The sequence below is a fragment of the Eurytemora carolleeae genome, unplaced genomic scaffold, assembly GCF_000591075.1.
Source record: "Eurytemora carolleeae unplaced genomic scaffold, Eaff_2.0 scaffold749, whole genome shotgun sequence".
Classification (NCBI taxonomy): domain Eukaryota; kingdom Metazoa; phylum Arthropoda; class Copepoda; order Calanoida; family Temoridae; genus Eurytemora; species Eurytemora carolleeae.
The window spans coordinates 136,422-157,028 of NW_019396636.1; the positions used below are offsets into that span (position 1 = coordinate 136,422).

General features: G+C 33.3%; 2 protein-coding genes across 9 annotated transcripts; both read right to left on the minus strand.

Annotated features, from left to right (window-relative positions):
• Positions 1-567: 567 nt before the first annotated feature.
• Positions 568-2,170, minus strand: LOC111706679 (uncharacterized). Its single transcript, XM_023479590.1, has 2 exons — positions 2,147-2,170; positions 568-1,254 (listed from the first exon to the last, which is right to left on the minus strand). Exons 1-2 carry the CDS (start codon positions 2,168-2,170, stop codon positions 568-570), a joined length of 711 nt encoding a protein of 236 aa, XP_023335358.1.
• On the minus strand, positions 1,915-20,218 carry LOC111706678 (lissencephaly-1 homolog). 8 transcript variants are annotated; one of them, XR_002766292.1, is made up of 12 exons: positions 20,111-20,218; positions 13,560-13,830; positions 11,897-12,166; positions 10,662-10,757; positions 10,178-10,320; positions 7,291-7,395; positions 6,500-6,607; positions 5,470-5,588; positions 4,452-4,583; positions 3,383-3,472; positions 2,472-3,194; positions 1,915-2,073 (listed from the first exon to the last, which is right to left on the minus strand). XR_002766292.1 is itself a non-coding variant. In XM_023479589.1 (12 exons), exons 3-11 carry the CDS (start codon positions 13,749-13,751, stop codon positions 3,399-3,401), a joined length of 1,239 nt encoding a protein of 412 aa, XP_023335357.1. In that variant the 5' UTR covers positions 13,752-13,830; positions 14,705-14,783; positions 20,111-20,208; the 3' UTR covers positions 2,503-3,194; positions 3,383-3,398. The 8 variants fall into 8 exon arrangements, 3 of the variants coding, with proteins under 3 accessions (XP_023335357.1, XP_023335355.1, XP_023335356.1); XR_002766291.1 differs by having other exon boundaries at positions 1,915-2,099; positions 2,450-3,194; XR_002766290.1 differs by having other exon boundaries at positions 1,915-2,117; positions 2,450-3,194.
• Positions 20,219-20,607: the final 389 nt, after the last annotated feature.

Consider the following 20,607-nt stretch of genomic DNA (forward strand, 5'->3'; position numbering starts at 1 on the left):
CAGGTAACTCATCTTTGATTCGAAACTTTCATGGGAGGGATATTTTTTTTAAGTAAAAAACATTTATAGAGAAAACGAAGAAAATATATTATTTCTTATTTTTAACAATTGCCAATCTGATTCATAATTCAATAGTCGATTGAAGTATCTTTTATTGAACATGAAATTTGAATTTCTCGATAAAAAAAAATAAGAAAAAAAAATTATTTCTTAAAAAATTGATTAGCGGATACTGTTGTAATTTTACATTTTAGCAACGTCAAACTTAACAAAAAACTAATTTTATTTCCCTGGCTCTGTTATCTGTAACATTGACGTTAACTATTTATTCGTCAGTCTAGGCTTATGTCCTGTGATTCTGCATTCTGCACGACACATTCCTTGGCATTGTTTAAAAGAATTGATAAACGTTTACGTCACATTATTGTTATCTATCTTATAGTAGTCAATTTCTAACGGTAAATCATCATTTTCAGACTTTTTTATCCCTTGGACACCAATATTCCTAAATTCATTTTTCTAGACATTGGCAATCTGCTAGGGGGGCTTAATTCATGTCTTCATATGTCATTCTCGAGAGATTCCTTTCATTATTCTGATCATTTCTTGGATTCTAATTTCACAAGCAGTCGTTTCTTGGATTCTAATCTCGCAAGCAGTAGTTTCTTGGATTCTAATCTCAGAAGCAGTAGTTTCTTGGATTCTAATCTTACAAGTAGCAGTTTCTTGGATTCTAATCTCACACGCAGTAGTTTCTTGAATACTAATCTCACAAGCAGTAGTTTCTTGGATTCTAATCTCACAAGCAGTAGTTTCTTGGATTATAATTTCATAAGCAGTAGTTTTTTGGATTCTAATCTCAGAAGCAGCAGTTTCTTGAATTATAATCTCACAAGCAGTAGTTTCTTGAATTCTAATCTCACAAGCAGTAGTTTCTTGAATTCTAATTTCACAAGCAGCAGTTTCTTGGATTCTAATCTCACAAGCAGTAGTTTCTTGGATTATAATCTCAAAAGCAGTAGTTTCTTGAATTCTAATCTCACAAGCAGTAGTTTCTTGGATTCTAATCTCACAAGCAGTAGTTTCTTGTATTCTAATCTTAAAAGCAGCAGTTTCTTGTATTCTAATCTCACAAGCAGTAGTTTCTTGGATTATAATCTCACAAGCAGTAGTTTCTTGGATTCTTATCTCACAAGCAGTAGTTTCTTGTATTCTAATCTTAAAAGCAGCAGTTTCTTGTATTCTCAGTAGTTTCTTGGATTATAATCTCACAAGCAGTAGTTTCTTGGATTCTTATCTCACAAGCAGTAGTTTCTTGAATTCTAATCTCACAAGCAGTAGTTTCTTGAATTCTAATTTCACAAGCAGTAGTTTCTTGAATTCTAATTTTACAAGCAGTAGTTTCTTGGATTATAATCTCATAAGCAGTAGTTTCTTTGATTCTAATCTCACAAGCAGTAGTTTCTTGGATTCTAATCTTACAAACAGCAGTTTCTTGGATTCTAATCTCAAAAGCAGTAGTTTCTTAGATATAATCTCACAAGCAGTAGTTTCTTGGATTCTAATCTCATAAGTAGTAGTTTCTTGAATTCTAATTTCACAAGCAGTAGTTTCTTTGATTCTAATCTCACAAGAAGTAGTTTCTTGGATTCTAATCTCACAAGCAGCAGTTTCTTGGATTCTAATCTCACAAGCAGTAGTTTCTTGAATTCTATTCAGCCATTCATATTAAATATGATCTACGTTTTAAGTGTCACTGATTTTAGTCTAACTGTTTAAACACAAGTCACTATTTGCAGTTCAAATCTTAGCAATAACTGACCTGTGTAATTGGTAAAACAGTTATTCATCACTGGAAATATGAACATAAACAACATTAAGAATTATATGTCAAACAGAAAATACACAACTATGTACGGATAGGGAATGTATTCCAATATTATTAGAAGCAGTTGTAAAATTGTACAGCTAGTGCACACGAGTACAGGCACTCGCTACTGCAATACATAACACAGCGAAGAACTAAATATAATGTAGAATTTTTGGTATTTTTATCTCGTCATTGTCTTGTGACTGAGGTAAGTAAAATGTAACCGAGTCTAAAAAGAAGAATATATCTGAAAATAAAACATTCCTGATTTCTTACTTTTCGATGGNTCTGAAGAGTCATTGATAACAGGATTAGGAGGATAATTACGTGGAAACCCCGGTTCAGGAAGGTAAATAGGAATGGAAACCCGGTTTTAGAAAGGTTAAATGGAAATGGAAACCCGGTTGTAGGAAGGTTTAACGGAAATGGAAACCCGGTTTTAGGAAGGTTAAATGGAAATGGAAACCCGGTTGTAGGAATGTTGGAAGGAAATGGAAAACCTGGTTTTGAACGGTTTTAAGTTAATGGAAAATGTTTAAGAAAAATAAGAATGAAAAACGACGAAGCTTTGTGTGTGACCCAGGTGTGATGAGTGTGTTACATGGCGCAAATAAGATTGGTTAGTTTACAACTGAACTTAAAATAATATATTTAACAATTAATTTAAAAATAATTTCGTGATTATAACGTAGTCTCTACTTTGGCAGACTGGGATTCTTAGCGTGTATGTACATTGTACAGTTTGAACAGTACACTTACTACACCATTACAAGATCTAATGCTTGTACATTTAACGTGTACATTCAATATCTTGTAAGTAGTTGTAAACACACTGCACATGAAAATGTACATTGAGAACTGTAATAAAGCTTACCCGTGTACAGCTAAGGGGTTAAGTTCAAAGTTTTGCCCGGTACATACATACTTGCAGGCATGAGAAACAGAATCCTTGTACGTACATGAACACGGTAAAAATCATTGTTAGCACAATTACAGAATTTTTGCAGATTTGTTGAACTAGAGTGTACACTGAACACTATACACGAGCATCATCGCTTTATCAAATCCGCAGCAGTACGGTACAATGTTGGAGTGTACACTGTTCAGTGTACTGGGCACACAAGCTGGTAACAGTCCTATGTGAAGTACATAATTCGTAGAGATGCATCACGTTCATGCAGCAGTACTGTACACGTGTACTAAGTACAATGATATACAGTACATAAACACTCAGTTTGTTACACTATGTACTGGGTACCCGGTGTACATGCATTTTTCTATCACTCGGTGAATTGTTAAGTTGGCTTTTTCTACTCTACTGACCCTGAAAATAAGATAAACTTTATTTTTTTGCTTCAACAACAGAATTGTTGTTCATCAAAGAACAAGTTTCAAAAATGTTGTTTTATACTCGCATCTTGATAATTCTGTGAGTTTTCTGATAAACGTGGAAAATTATTTATTTATTTAAATAATTGTGAAATGAAAATATCTCCAAAATGTATTTTGTACCTGTGTATCTATCTGTCTATCTGCACTCCCAAACCTTTACTGTTTGATCCACAGACCCTGTGACAACATAAGGCTGGTTCCGATGAAAATCTGAACATAAAAGGTTATTAATAATTTTACAATTCTTTAAAAAAAAAACATTCTCTTTTTAATCATCTGAGCTGTTAAAACTTTAAACAATTATTATGATTTTCTCAAATTATTTCTCAAAAATGAAAAATTATCCCTCTAAAACCAGAAAATTACTTTTTGGGGAAAATAATTTTTCAGGAGGGGGGGGGGGAGGTGATTTGGAAAAAATCTGACTGACTGTAAAGGAAAAATGAAAGTATGTATAGGCGGAATCCTAAGCATTTCAGGAGTTGATCGAGACCAATGAGTGTTCTATCTGATGTTCCTGTCTCGGGGAAATTGATATAAAACTGTGTCAAATTTATACAAAAATCTATATATATAATATTTTGTAAAGATTAGTAGGTTTAAACGGATCATATTCAGCAAATACACAACCAATCTGAAAATGACTATATCCCAGAGGAGCCTAAAAAACTTAGCTTTGCTCACATTATTATTTGAATTTAATTGATAAAACGTATAATGTAAGATAAACGTCCGTATCACGTGACCAGAACTCCCACCAATGGCAGTGCAGTGTTATGGTCACGTGATACAGACGGAGTCACGTGATAATGATACTGCACTGCCATTGGTGGAAGTTCTGGTTACATGTACTATATTATAAATTATATCTTTTAAAAATAAAAGAATAATAAATTCAAATAATAATAGGAGCAAAGCTAAGTTTCTTAGGCTCCTCTGGGATATCGTTGTATTCAGATTGGTTGTGTATTTGCTGAATATGATCCGTTTAAACCTACTATTTTTTACAAAATTTTAGTTATATAGATTTTCGTAAGAATTTGTCACAGTTTAATATAAATTTCTCGAGACAGGAACATCAGATAAAACTCTTATGGGTCTCGATCAACTCCTAAAATGCTTAGGATTCAGCATATACTTACTTTCATTTTTCTATTACAGTCCCTTCAAGGAAAATAAATAATTGTACCTAATGATGTGGCGAAATGTGTGTGCGCGTCTAGTCGCTTGTGACACCGTGCGTGCGCGATATCCCAGACGCGCAGCGTCTTATCGTCACTGACAGAGAGTAAATATTTACCACCAGGATGCCAGGATACTCCTAAACAATAAATTTAATACAAAAAATGGATTTTCTAAAATAAAAAAAAAACCTTTAAAAGAAAGCCCAAAAATATTTACAAATAAAATAGAGAAATCATTTTGATTAAAGGAAAATGGTTTGTTTTAATTCAAGATTTTTATTATAGAATAATTATAAAAGGTTTTTTGTAACCTTATGTGAATAACAAATATGGAAAAAGAATATGTAACGACAGCAGAGAAGATTTTGTTAAAATTAAATATGTAATTTTAATAAATCCTAAATCTTCGTCTTAGGATTATTTACATTTTAAATTTTCTTTACTAGGCAACAAACTGAAAAACATGATTTGATAAAAATACTTTAAAAATATCATTAATTTTATCATTAGGAATGTTTTAAGAATGTTTATGTCAGTGAGAAGTGATAGTTAAAGCTTGAATGTAAAAATATGTTTAATCAATATTTAATAATGTGGATTGTGGAACCCTGGCATTATTTCAGTTTTAACATCTTTATTAAATTAAAGTTTAAGAAAATGGGCATCTTTTGGAGTGTCGAACAAATGTTTGAAGATGTTAAAAATGTCACGATATAAATATAACAAAACTAAAAATTAATAAATTTTTTAATATTTTTGATGTTTTCCCACAGGTACAACTAAAAAACATTTAAAGATGCTCGGTTTAAAAAAGTATTTCGTTCAAGTTTATTTCTATTCGAATACCTCGAAAAGAATGTAACGCAATTTTTCTTTTCGCTCAAAAAAGTTTTTTTTTGTCAAGAGATCGACTAAATTTAATAATTTTTTTTAACAGGGCAATTTTGTGCGATTTTTCGTCTTACAGGGCCGAAAATGTAGAACTTCAGGGGGGGGGGATCATAAAAAGCTTGTCTCCAATACCTCTAACCCAGTTATCATGTCCTAGTAGAGAGAAAAGGCAGATTCCTGTGCTAACATCCCAGACCCGGATACTCTTGTCCCGGGAACCACTGGCTAGGAATGGTCCAGTGTGGGAAACACTGAAAATAAAATTATATTTAAAGATGTTTGAATAACACCTTTATTGGTCAGCGGTCAGAATAAATACTCTGGGGTTTATATTTTTGCTAGAACCCCCCTCCCNGTGTAACCCCGGTCATATCAAATTCTTCATTTTTGCCAAGAGCGTCAACCATCTTTCCTATCTTTCCATCTTTGCTATCCTCAGCACTAAATCCCGTGAACAGTGACACAATACTATACGTTCTTCTCTCCAGGGAAATAAAATAATTATTTAACTAATCATGAAATCTGAAAGGGAAACTTGAACTTTTGTGGAAGATAATTTAAACGGTTTTTAAATAGTATTTCCAAATCATGCATGCAAATGCAAAAGCAATGCTAAGGATCCAGATCTACTTGATGGCAAACTTTTAGCTCCCTTGATCAAGATCACGGAGTCGGATCAAAGGGGCGAAATATAAAATCAAAATTATAAATTAAATGGAGTGTTCGCGAAAAATGAAAGGGGTTATATGTTGACGTCTATTAGAATTCGATATCAATCGCTACTAATTTTACTTCTATCTGATGAAGAAATTAATGTTTTCAAAAGTAACTCTCAGATCATAAAAAATAAAACATATTATGAAATATCAACTATATACGAATACATTGAATAGAATTACAGATTATAATATCTGAATGAATAGATTAAATTTATTTGTATTATTTAGCTAGGATGAGTGGAAAAATGCAACAACGTGAATTTGTATGAACGATACGCTCTTGGATGTTAAGACGTTTTAAAAAATGTTCTCCTCATAGAAGTAAAACTGGTAGCGATCAAGATCGAATATCAGCTTATATCCCCTTTCTTTTTTCGCAAACACTTCCTTTACCATATAAAAAAAATTTAGCTCTTGAAAGAGTATACCCGGGCCCAGTTTACCTGTTCTTATTATCAGCAGCTGCCGCTGCTTCATTAATAGCCTGATGGGCAGCTTCAGGAGCCCAGGCGATACATTCTACCACATGATCATGATCTCGCAGCTCACATCTACAAAACAGAGCAATTAATGTCTTTTCCCCCTTTCACCCCACCATCAAGGTCTTTAAAGAAATTGTCCTTATTTTTCAAGATATGCACACAAATTATCAAGTTCTCACAAATTTTGTCTGTTTCTCGATTCTCTATTTTTACCTCTTTTCCTTTCTCTTTATTTCTTGTTTATTTTATATTACATGCCCCTGATTTTATGAGAGTGTGTCGGGGGGTATAGAACAAATTGAAATAGATATCACGCAGTTAGAACCATTAAGCTTGGCATATATGGAAACACAATGGGGCCTGAAACTGGTTGGCACACCGGAACAACTAAAAAATTATGCTGGATTTATACTGGTTGGTCACTATTAACAAAACTAGGGGAATCTATGTTTTTAACCAACAATAAAAAATTTAACATGAAATAAATTCCAAATTCTTGGGGTCTTAAAAAATTTTCATTGAAAAGGCTTGATGTTTGAGACTAAATTGACGACCTGAAACGCTTTTAGCACCGAAATTAGAAACTTAGTCTTTGTCAAAAAAAAAAAAAACGAGTTTACAACAGCAGTGACTCATGAATGTAAAAAAATTCCACTAAGCCGTCTCTTTTTATCCATTTCAAAGTAACCATTTAGCTGAAAAAATAATTATCAAAGTCAAAATGAAAAGAAAAATCAGTTTGTTTAACTTACTTAGTATCTTTTCCTGCAGTAACCCATATTCTGATAGTCTGATCGTTTGAACAGCTGGCCAACAGTAATCCATCTGGTGAGACACGAACCATTCGAACCCAATCCCTATACAAAAATATTATGTATACTGTACTTTAAATTAAATTCTTACACGATTCAAGTCCTTTTCCTGGATCCGGATCCGAAAAAATATCCGGATCCAAGGGGTAAAATATCAACCAAAAACTGCAAAAAAAAACTTTTTCACTCCTAAAACCCAAATCTGAACTTTTGAAAAAAACAGAGATTATAAAAATTGCCTCATTTCTGAATGATTTATCGAGTTTTAGGATAGAAATAAGCGAAAAAAAATTAAAAAAAACTTTGAAAATTATTTTTGTTAAAAAAATTCAGTAAATCTTAAAGAAAGGACCTGGATTTGGATCCGGATCCGCATCAAAATTAAATGGATCCTAAGCATTGATGCTCAGAATCACAAATTGAATAATATTGGAATATTAATAATAATAATTATCGCAGTCAACCTTCAAGCCTAGGAATTCCAGCTTTTGCTCATATTCATTTGATTCAGTTAATAATGTATTACCAAAGACAAAAAAGGTAATATAATTTAATATTTTTGACCTTTCGATAATTTATTCATAGATGAGGAATGAGCATATATTTGAATTCTGATCGCATGAAGAAGAAAATTATTTGTGACATGATAATGGTTAAAATTCTATTTTCATCTTCAAAAGGGTTAACACCCATTTTCCTTAGGTGAACCGACATCACGGAGCACTTTTTAAAATATCGAGAATTTCGTGGTTAACATTGACATCATTTTATCAAAAAATTGCCAGGGTATCTTTTATTATCACCCCCCCCCCAAAAAAAAAAATCTAAATATTTTTCTAAGGTTCGCCAAATTTTTTCCCTTGTGGTTTAATTGTTTCTCTATCCCTTTCGTTTATTTTCCAAGATTAAAACTTTAAAATATTCTTTACATTCCATAAAAATAATCTTAAATAAGGAAGGATAATTTTACAAGAAATATGTAACCCTGAATAGTAACATTGATAAATCCAAAGATGTAATGCAAAGAAAGTTATTTCAAGTGTACGCATCTTTTGTACTGCAGTGTACTGTCTCTGGGCGGTAATGTAAACACAAGACGGATGTTACAGCCTGACATGGGATCCATCTTTCACATCAATGAAATATTCTGGTCATAGAAAACTATTATGTGAATTATCAAAATTATCAAATTTAATGCTTTTTCCCTCCTCGGATACTAATCGAACACTGATGCATCTATTCTTGTTTACAAATTCCGCCCAAAGAGAACTGGTTTCAATATTTACGCAGAGTATACACGACTGCAATTAACTTTCTTTGCATTACACCCTTGGATAAATAATTACATGAACTTATAAAGCGGACGTATTGAATATCTATAACAGAAAAAAATCAAGTTTGACATATTTCTATATTGTAAATAATCTAAATAAACTTATCATTTCAGTTATATATGTTTTAAATAATATAAATAATCTTATCTTCAAATTAACTTAAATATTTAAAAGTTAATTCCTATAAGTTCAGATTATAAAATTAAGATTTATTTAAGATATGAGGAGGTGGGGTGCTTGGTTTAAGGGAGGTTTATAATGGTTTAATGATAGTGGGTGGGGCTGAGAGAGGGAGGAAAATCCAAGCAGCCATGATAGGGGAGTGTTTATTTAAGAATTACTCGCGGAATGATTTTTGAAGATCTAGAGAAAAAATATGAAAAATTGGACATAAGGCAAGTTTTTCATACGCTTTACAAGTGCTTAGGATCTATTTAATTTTGATGTGGATCCGTATCTGGATTCTGGATCCGAACTGGAAAAAAATGGATCCAGATCCGAATCCAATCCGGATACAGGTCATTTCTTTAAGATTTAATTAATTTTTTTAACAAAAAAATATTTTCAAATTTTTTGTTTTATTTTGTTCGCTTATTTTTATCCTAAAACTTAATGAACCATTCAGAAACGAGGAAATTTTTATAATCCCTCTTTTTTCAAAAGTTCAGATATGGGTTTTAGGAGTAAAGAAGTTTTTTTTGCAGTTTTTGGTTGATATTTTACCCCTTGGATCCAGATCCGTGGATCAGCATATTTTTACGGATCCGGATACAGGAAGCCAAAATCTTGTGGATCCAACGGATCCGGGCCCGGATCCTAAGCACTGCATTTTACCCAAAAATTATATGCAGAAATCAGAATATTTTGAAAGCAAAAATTCGCGTGGATCAAGTTTTTTTTCTTGAAATCTTGAATACCTTTGTTAAAGAAATTGTTATGATCTAGAAAATTCCGCGAGAAAATAATTTTATAATATTTATCTGATTAACATTTTTTTAAACACGTAATCAATGATTATTCGAAAAAGAGAAAATTAAATTCATTTCCGAATTTGTTTTCTGGATAACTTCCTTTCCGAGTAAAAAATGCGCAAGTTTTCGTATAAAACTGGTACTTTAATGCGGAGGCTCGGACTGTATGCGAGGCTTATGGCGGGCCCGGGGTGTTACTTCCACGCACACGTACGGTGGGAAGAACGTCACAAGTTTATTTTTCCAGAACTTTTCCTCCCGTGAGGACCGGAATGGGGGAAGGGGGAGTAGGTTACCACATCCCTTTTCAAAGGAATATTCCCCTTGGATAAAAAGGGTGAACAAATTTACAGTTGATGTCATTTCTTTTGACTCCCAATTGCATCGAAAATTATTGATTCTTAAAAATATATACCCCTGGTATGTATCCGAAAAATAATAAAAGCTTTCTCATTCATTCCAGACTAGATCCCTTTCCAAACAAGTGTCTTACTTCTAGTAAAATGCGTATTTATTGCGTACCTGTGCCCTGTAAAAGTTCTGACGCAAAATCCTGTAGCAACCTCCCACATCTTGATTGATTTATCTCTTGAGGAGGTCAAGATATAGTCCGCAGAGGGTAGGAAGGTGACACTGCTAATGTTGTGGTCATGACCGTGCATAGTCTAGAGGTCACAAACAAACATTTTAAAATTAATTTAAAAAAGATTGAAAAGGACGAAAAATAAAATAAAAATAAAAATATACAATATTTTTTAATACAATTTACCTAGTTTGACAATTTTCTCTGTTTTTTCTCAAGCATAAGTTCGTAAATTATCATTCAAAATCAATTTTTTAAGAAAAAAACATGGATAACTAATTTTTTCTTTATGAGCCAAAGCTTTTAAGGGTATTGTTGTGAATTTGGGCATGCCACTCTTTAAATGGAGGGTCACTTGAAATTACCTCTACAGTCCCTTTAATAAAAAATTTTAATTTGTTAACATTATGAATGTTTGTATTCCTTTAAGCATTCATAACTATTAAAATCCCATAGTTTGACCGACATATCTGCACTACAGCTCACTAGTAGCTTCCCGTCTCTATCCAGGGCTACATCCTAGATAGATAGTTAGATAGATAGTTAGATAGATAGTTAGATAGATGAATAAATAGATATAGATAAATAGATATAGATAAATAGATAGATGGATAAATAGATGTAGATAAATAGATAGATGGATAAATAGATATAGATAAATAGATGGATGGATAAATAGATATAGTTAAATAGATAGATGGATAAATAGATATAGATAAATAGATGGATGGATAAATAGATAAGATATAAATAGGTGGATGGATAAATAGATGTATGGATAAACAGATGTATGGATAAACAGATATGGATAAAAAGATATGGATAAAAAGATATAGATAAACAAATATGGATAAACAAATATGGATAAACAAATATGGATAAACAAATATGGATAAACAGATATTGATAAATATTTTCCTTAAAAATCCGTTCCGACAATCCCTCCTTCTCTTCAACTTTCCTTTTTCCCCTAATAGTATTTTAGCTATCTAATTATTAAAGAATTCCCTTAATATCTTTAAAAGTAAATCTTCACAGAGTATTTACGCTGTAGATTAAATGCAGATAGAGATTTGAAAAAATAGATACATGGATTGATAAAAAAGAATCTTACTTCGCGCAAAAAAATTATTTCCGAAGGGGAAAATATCAAAAAAGAGGTTAAGACCGTCTTTCTACCGCCCTGATTCTATTGATAATTTCTTTTAAAAATAATTCTAAATAATCTTTAGTTTTATATGGCGTATGGCGGATTAACTAACTAAAGTGATTGATTGATACATATGATTAAAACTAATCACACACCAGTGTGTATGTAATTCGTTGAACTCTCTGAATCATTTAGCAATGATTAGATTTTAAACTAATTTATTACACAACAAAGACTAGGTCCTTAACTAATCTCCCGTTTTCTCTATATCTTTCAGCGATGATTAGGTCTTAAACTTATCCATAATGTGTCATTCAGCAATGATGGGGTCAGACGGATCTGGAAAAATTTGCGGATCCACGGATCCGGATTCAACGGTCAAAATATCAACAAATAACTGAAAACAAAATCTTTAGCTCTCAAACCCAAATCTGAGCTGTTGAATAAATTAAATGGATCCTAAGCACTGCTCAATAGCCTGGCCAAAATATTTACAAATGAAATATACCTGGACGGAGTCAGTGTGGCCTTTCAGTGTGCGCTCGTAATCCCCCGTCTCGAAATCCCAAATCTTAATCGTTGCATCCTCGCTCGCGCTCACCATCAGACTAAAGATTGGATGGAAGACGACACGGGTCACCGGCGCGCGGTGACCGCTCAGCTCGTATTTCTCAGGAGGACGTGGGATCCATTCGCTCGGTGAGCGTTTTTCGCGCGTCGGTGCGCCTGAAATATATTCTTTCTCGGCTTCAGATAACTTGGCTTCAAGCTCGTTCACCTGAAAAAAAAATAATTTTAACAAAATTTGGGGATAAATCGACATTTGTGAGTTGAAATTCATATTTACAAATGAAAATATTAAAAAATCCATTTTTTAGTTTCCTTAAAAAACGAATTAAAAATGGTTGACAATTATTTTCGAATTTTACTAGCTATTTAGTATTTAATCCTGCATTGGAAAAGTGTAGCGTTATCTGCCAATTTAACGTAATAGTTCCATAATAATGGAATATAATGTTCATCCTGTTCAAACCTGTAAATATAACTTCTAGTCCTAGAACTATATAAATAAAATATCTTTTCCCATTACAGACTTAAATGTCAAACTCGAGAATAAAGAAAAGTTTTTAAAAGTTCAGATTTCTTAATAGTTTTTAACAGCGCTTAAGATCCGGAAGATTTTGGCTTCCTGGATCCGGATCCGGATTCGCAAAAAAAGCGGATCCACGGATCCGGATCCAATGGGCAAAATATTAACAAAAACTGCAATAACAAAAAACTTACTCTCAACCCCCAAATAAGTTTAAACTATTGAAAAAAAAGATTATAAAAAATTTCCTGATTTCTGAATGGTTCATCAAAAAAAATAAGACAAAAATTTGAAAATTCTTCTTTGTTAATAAAATTCAGTAAATTTTATGGAAATAACCTGGATCCGGATCCATTTTTACCCCAGTGCGGACCCCGGATGCGGATCCGGATCCGCATCAAAATTAACATCAAGTGTATAAGGGGCTGTCGAATTTATTTGAAGCGTAGCATACAAAATTCACAACGGTAACCTCTACACAATTTTCTGAGCAAATTGTTTTTTGAAGAAATTTTTGAAATTGAAAATTTTAAATTGTGGGTTAAACCTGGGAAATTGACAGAATTAAGTAGTTTTCAGGATGGAGAAACGACGACATTGATCAGAAAAGATGTAAAGGGTACAGTTGTGAAACGGGCATGCAACTCTTCAAATGGGGCTCAATTGTAATTGCGCTCACAGTCTTTTAAAATATGATGAAAAATACAGATGTTGTATAATTATCAAATAGTTCCGAGGCCGGCGCTCAATTGAAACCGGTTTTTGGCGGATTTGAGACGCGGCTCAAATTCATTAAATTTCGACACAGTTTATTTTATTTCCGTAAAATTTAACCCCAACAGTCCACACTCGATGTGCTGTGAGTATCATGTTATGTTTTTGGAGCCTTGAAGTACAAATCAATATCAGAACTATCTTAATTTCATAATTTTTCCGCTTATCTACTCAATCTGTGGTTATAATCTTCTTATGCGCAAGGCAAGCTGTTATTTAATAATCTTAAAAATTTCTTAGTAAAAATAATAGTAAAAACAAAAAATTGTGAAATTTTGAAATCGTTAATTTTTTTACAATTTTTTACCTTTTTCTGTAACCGGATGACAGAGGTCCATTTCTTTTCTAAAAGACCCGCGTATTTTTTATCCACCTCTCCTGGCATATCAGTCTCCTTCTTGAAAGCGTCCAAGGCCTCGTTGTATCCATTGCTGAGGAGGTAGTCGGCAATAGCCTTGTTTAATTCCTCCCGTTGACGCTGGGACAAAACCATTCTCATGTTCTAGATCAATCACCGGCAGTACAGTACATCCATCCTTCCAGGATCTATTCATGTACAGCTGTACATACTTTCAAACCTGAAACAATTACAGGATGAGTTTTACTATTCCATTCCAGTCATTCGTTTTTCTTGGAGAAGTTTCACCGGTTTTATCGATGAAATTTTAAATACAGTCATTTTTAAATGTCAATGCATGTAAGATTTGTACATTTAATCAACTTTTAAATGTCCATTATGACTATTGTACTAGATTACAAGTACTGCAGCTGATATATGGCTGGGAGATGGTTGTAATAAATCAGCTGATGAGGAGGGGCGAGGGCCGCCGGAGGATATCAAGATAGATAGATAGATAGATAAAATAGATAGTTGGATAAAAAGATGGATGGATGGATAGATAGAAATAGAATGATATAGATTTATAGATAGATAGATAGAAATAGAATGATATAGATTTATAGATAGATAGAAGAATATGAAGCAAGATAATGAAGATAAATTTAAGGTTTGATAGATAGATAGAAGGATAGATTAACAGTAAAGATAGAAGGATAGATAGAAATTAGTGCTTAAGATCGATTTTGGCTTCCTGGATCCGGATCCGCAAAAATATGCGGATCCACGGAGAAGAATATCAACCAAAAACTGTAAAAAAAGTTTTCTCTCAAAACCTAAATCTGAACTATTGGAAAAAGAGATATTATAGAAATTTCCTGATTGCTGAATGGTACATCAAGTTTTGGCATAAAAATAAACGAAAAAAAAAAATTAAATTTGAAAATTATGCTGTTAAAAATTTCAGTAAATTTTAAAGAAATAACCCGAATTTTTTCCAGTGCGGATCCAGGATCTGGATCCGCATCAAAATTAAATGGATCCTAAGCACTGATAGAAATATTTTGACGATAAGATGAATGATTGATTGATGAACGGATGAAAAATGCACTTACAATATGATCCGGGATATGATAATATTATGAGAGTAATAAGAACGGAAAGAACCTCATCTACAGTGGTAATCAGAAAACTCTGAAATAGGAAGACTACTTTTATAATCAAATTATAACTTTTAAAAATCCAATGAGCACGAATGACATCAATTGTGCAGTGTAAACAAACCCATTTTACTAAATAAGTGTCTAGTAAAATTATTTGCTTTGTAGCATCATCAAATACACTTCAGTACTGCTATTGCCATCTTCCTATTCCATTGTTTTCTGGTTATCACTGAAGAGGAATCAAACTACCTCAAGACACAGAGGGTTATAATTTATTAATTATTTCATTAATTAAAGATTTATACTGATTTGATAATAAACCTGATTTTATACAGATCTAATGATTTAAAGTTATTCCCTTCCAACCCCACCCCTCATAANTTCCTCAGAATGAAATGAATCTTCTCACGAACATTTTTTCTTTGACAGAGGTTGAGATAATGTGAATTGGGTAGACGAGGGCGGAAGTATGAAAACTTGATCAATTTTAGGGGATTTTACTGACTGACTTTTACTGACTGACTTCCAAGTAAGTGACAAATCTAAGACATTTTCTTGCACTAGTTATGCGTAGTAGAAATACGTAATCTACAGTCAACGGTACACTTAAAAAAAAAAACTTTTTAAGATCTCAGAACCTAGGTCGGGTGAGGGGGGATGAGGGTTAAGAGAAAAAGATGGAAAGATAAAAAATAAATAGACTGAACAAAGAAGATTAAAATTTGATAAAAGTTCTAGTCAAGATAAAAGTTTAAATAATCTAAGGTTGTCAACGTGTGGGGGGGGGCGGAAGGGGTTATGACGGATTCTTTAGAAATAAACAGGATGATAAATGAACATTTTTTTCATCAATTATAAAGTATAAATGAGCACTTACTAAATGGGTAAATTCGCCAATAAGTTGTTTAAAAAAAATGTTGAATGATTTCCACAATTATCATTAAAACATGTTTAAAATGTTTAAAATAAGAAATAGATCAAGGTTATATCAATGCCTGTACGGTAGTTGAGAAAAAATACAATTTTCTTTTAAAATTTGCGTTTACAAAATAGAGTTAAAAATACAAGAAACGAACAGATGCAAATTGTTTGATATTGAACTTAATAAAGGTTAAATCATAACTTAGTTATTAAGTAATCATCATGTCTAAATATTTCTAATAACAATTAAGTAAAAATACAGCGTAATTCTGTAATATTTGTTGTTAAACACGCTATGGGCAAATAAATTTTTTTCCAATGGATTTTTTGTTTGTCTTAAACTTTGTTTTCGTATTTTTTTAGGTCTTTTGTGATATCATTTGTCTGTTACAAATAACGTTTTGTTCGTGTCATTTTTATGTAATCATGAGTTCGTAAATTTTTCAATAACCAAATTTCAAAAAATCCTATTAATTTTCATCAAATTGGTTTTAAGTCTATAAGCTTAACATTTTCCGAAACAAAAATAAGAAGTCTATTTTCTTAAAAACATTCAAACCGACAAAATAAAATAAGTTTTCTGTAAAATTGTAATAAACTGAAAATAAAATGTGTATCATTCTTGCATCACAATTCATAACAATAATAATTGAATAATACTTTGCATCAAAAAAAAATTCTAACTTTGCATTTATTTGGTTAAATTTTAACCTTGCATCACAAGATGATCTTTAATCTTGCATCTGCATCACTCAGTTGAATACTAACTTTGCATCTGCATCACCAAGTTGAATTCTAACCTTGCCTCCCAAGATGATCTTCAATCTCGCATCTGCATCACCAAGTCGAATTCTCACCTTACATCACTGACTTATGACCTATCTATGGCCTATCATTGCTAGATATTAGTCCCATCTTTCATCACATCTTATCTCTCTGGAGATCTATTCAGTATTCATAACATTGCATCACCAGGGTAAATTCTAACCTTGCATCATAGATATAATATGTTACGCCGTTCCAGATGCAATCATACATTACATCATCGAGAATCCATAAAATATTATTGGTTAGGATCATAGGGGGTTTCACCACAAAAAGTTCCCTACGAAAGTTAAGCAAAATGGATTTTCAAAATAACTCTTAGCCTAACCAGTTCAGTTACTTAACCTGATTAGTTACTTAACCTTACCAGTTACTTATCATAAAAAATTATCTTTTCTAGGTATATTCCCCCCCCCCCTCAACTTAACCTAACCCGTGGCCGCAGCACTCGGCCCAGAAAGTGTCTTAACCTAACAGTACATCTTGAAGCACGAACAACAATAAGGGCTGACACGTTTATAACCAATCATAAGAGATTTGATAAGAAAAATATTTGATATTACAATATGCACACAAGACAAACATTGATGCAAAACCAACCACAATTGCCGCCCCCACACACATACATATCCAATGCTACTAATTTTTTTCCTCTTATTTAATTCTAAGGATTGGATGTTTTTCTTAATTTTTTTTATTTGTGGTCTTAAATTAAAAAAGCATGGCTATTAATTACTTCAAAAATTATTTCCTCCCCCCTTTTGAAATTATTTTTCCCCCAAAATGTAAAGTATGTCTTTTAGGGGTTTATTAATTAAAAAGAAAATATATATACCCGGTAAACCATGGTGCTTTATGAGGTGAAAAAAATCTCGTTAAAACTTTTTAAAAAAAAATTTAATGACTTGAAATATTAATATTTATACAATTATTAATTATTGATAAAGATTGTAATATTTAAAATTTCTTAAATAGGTAATTTGGCAAATTTTTGAATATGCAACAAATTTTCATGAAAAATTTAAGTTTCTAAGTCTCTTGTTTTTTATCATTAAAAGTCTTTTGTGAATAATGTAGATGATTAATATTATGATGTAACCTGTAATAGTAGTATAGGGAAAAACAAATTACCTAGTGTCTTAGTTTAATATTTCTTATCAGTCGTTTTTATTCAGATATCACATATGTAATCTGTATATCAAGTTAACTATCTCTTAATATCACTGATAACCAATGTGTAAACATCTCAGTGTACTGTGCAGGCCTTGATTCACTGCTTGAACACTGCCTGATGTGACCTGTATCGCTTAGTTTAGCTTACTGTGGACCTGTGAGACACATGTATATAAGTATAGAAAGTAAGACAGGTAGTGATAGATGGACAGATAGATAGATAGATTATGTGGTTACTCCATTGACTCACTCGACAGGCATTTCAGCATTGCACAGGTATGCAGGGTGAAAGAGGGGGGGAGGGGGATCAGCTGAGAAGTAGGAAATAGGAAACAGGAGAGGGAAAATACAGGAAACCAGTAGGTTAGGGTTATATGCAGGGTGATGGAAGGGGGGAGAGGATCAGCTGAGAAGTAGGAAATAGGAAACAGGAGGGGAGAAATACAGGAAACCAGAAGGTTAGGGTTATCTTCAAGGTGAAGGAGGAGAGGATCAGCTGAGAAGTAGGAAATAGGAAACATGAGGGGAGAAAAATAGGAAACCAGTAGGTTAGGGTCATATGCAAGGTGAAGGAAGGGGGGAGGGGATCAGCTGAGAAGTATGAAATAGGAAACAGGAGGGGAGAAAAATAGGAAACCATTAAGTTAGAGTTGTACTTATACAAGAAGGTGATGAGGGAGGAAGGTTTGATCAAATGAAAAAGGAACAAATTTTAGGAGATTTGGCAAAATACAAGGTGAAATAAACTGAAAGTCAGTGGTGTACACTGTACATTAGTTTTGAGATTCATATTTGCCCCCCCCCCCCCTCGAATATTTCCTCCCAAAAGTAACAACTAAAAAACGCCAAACGGAAGTTTTATACAGGGCCAAAGTTTAAGTAAAGTAATAAGCTTATGGAGGTAGGTGAACAGTTTTAGCCCAAAAAAAAAAGGCTTTTTAGTTATTCAAATAGATATCCAGTAAGAGAAAACATAACCTGATTGAACAACACTGAAATAGGACATACAAATTTAAATTTAAATTATAATATTATTTGGGTCACATTTCTAATCTTTTATATGAGAAGGATCAAATTCATCCTAGTATGGATTTACAAACACTTTCTTATAAAAGCTATGGTTACACAACTACACAATATATCTTATCAAATTCTTAGATGCAGGGATACAATCGAACAATAAAATATTGAATGTTGATCTAGTATGTCCTAGCCGCAGCGCTTGGCCCAGAAATTGGACCCATATGTTTTTTAAAACCCAATTTTTTAAAGCGACAACTTATTAATCTGTGTTAGCTGAAGCGCTCGGTCCCTTGCCATTTCCAGCCGCAGGGTTCGGCACACTAGCCCGAGGGAGGGACAAGGGACGCCATGAGCCTTTGCAATGCAGACACCAGCTTCCCAGACTTGCTAGGCAGACTGAGCCTGCACTATGCAGACCAAGCCTTCGCTATGCAGACCGTGCCTCCACTATGCAGTGACCGAGCCCCCACCATACAGAGAAGCCTTTTTAAAATATTGGTTTTTACGTGTAATGAAATTTTTTTTTTTGACCTCGTTCACTGCATAGTGGCGGCTCGGTCTGGCTAGCAAATCTGGGAGGCTCTTGTCTGCATAGCGGAGGCTCATGGCGTCCGGGAGTTCCCTCCCTCCTAGCCTATCCTAGCCACAGCGCTCTTCCCCATCTACAAAGTGGGCCACCTTAAAGGGCCTAACCTAACCTTAAAAACTGCATGCTTAGTTGCCATTTGAGAACTTGTCCTATTATACGATTTTTGGACTCCGCCCCCCCCCTCCAATCAATTTTGTACATGGATCTTATATGTAAGACATGGACATAATTGACCATATGGCCATAGCACCCGAGCCCTAGCCTGTCCTAGCCGCGGCGCTCGACCCCCTAGCCTGTTCTACCCTAAACCGTTGTATACTAGGACGGACCCATACAACCGTATCACAGGACTGGGCTTGGGTCTGTCCTAGAGAACGATTTCAGGACCCCCCGGGCTCCCCCCCTACATGACCACTTATTTTCACCAATTTGATATTTTTATTTTTTAATTATTTAGGGTTAGGTTAAGTTAAGACACTTTCTGGGCCGAGCGCTGCGGCTAGGACAGGCTAGGGGGCCGAGCGCTGCGGCCACATGTTTATCATTTAAGATCCTCTTCCATTTAAGATCCATGTACAAAGTTGATGGGAGGGGGCGGGGGGGGGGGTCCAAACATCGTTCTCTAGAAATATACCCTGGGCTTTTGGCTGTAGATGGTGGTGCTATTTGTTTCATTTCTTTGATTACGAAATTGACACATTCCTGGAGATAACTTTTATTTATTAAGCGGCTGATAAAGTTTAAATTAACTGAAAGTGATTAACGATCAATTGTAGAATGTACACAGAATTCAGAATTCATTCTTGTTTCTTTTAAAATTGATTTACCTGAAGTCAGAGATTAGATCTCTTTTTATTTCAACTATTTTCAGAAATGTCAGCAATCCCTCACAAAACTTTGCAGTTGTTTTACTCGGTATGGTTTGGCAAGTGAGCTGCCCTCTCTGCTTTAAAACTGTACTCTTTTAAAGACGACATATATATAGTACGAAAACGACATTAGTGAGACTCGTAAAAACTTTCCTCCTTTAAAAGAGATTTTGTATCTTTCGACCTATGCAAATGAACACAAAATCGAGCTTTTCTGTGTTCAATTGGACAAAAATTTTATTTTCCCGCTAGGAATATTTAGAACAAATGATTATTAGTGCATTTGATCTGGAATACTTAAAATATTTGTACAAACAAACTAATGTTTTTTTTCTGTATAAATATTTAGTGCAATTGAAATTTAGTGGATTGGACATTTTAGTTGGATTGAAAATTTTTTCGTTCATTTGCACTAAGATATATGTTTTTTTGTATATAATTAAGGTACAGGTTCA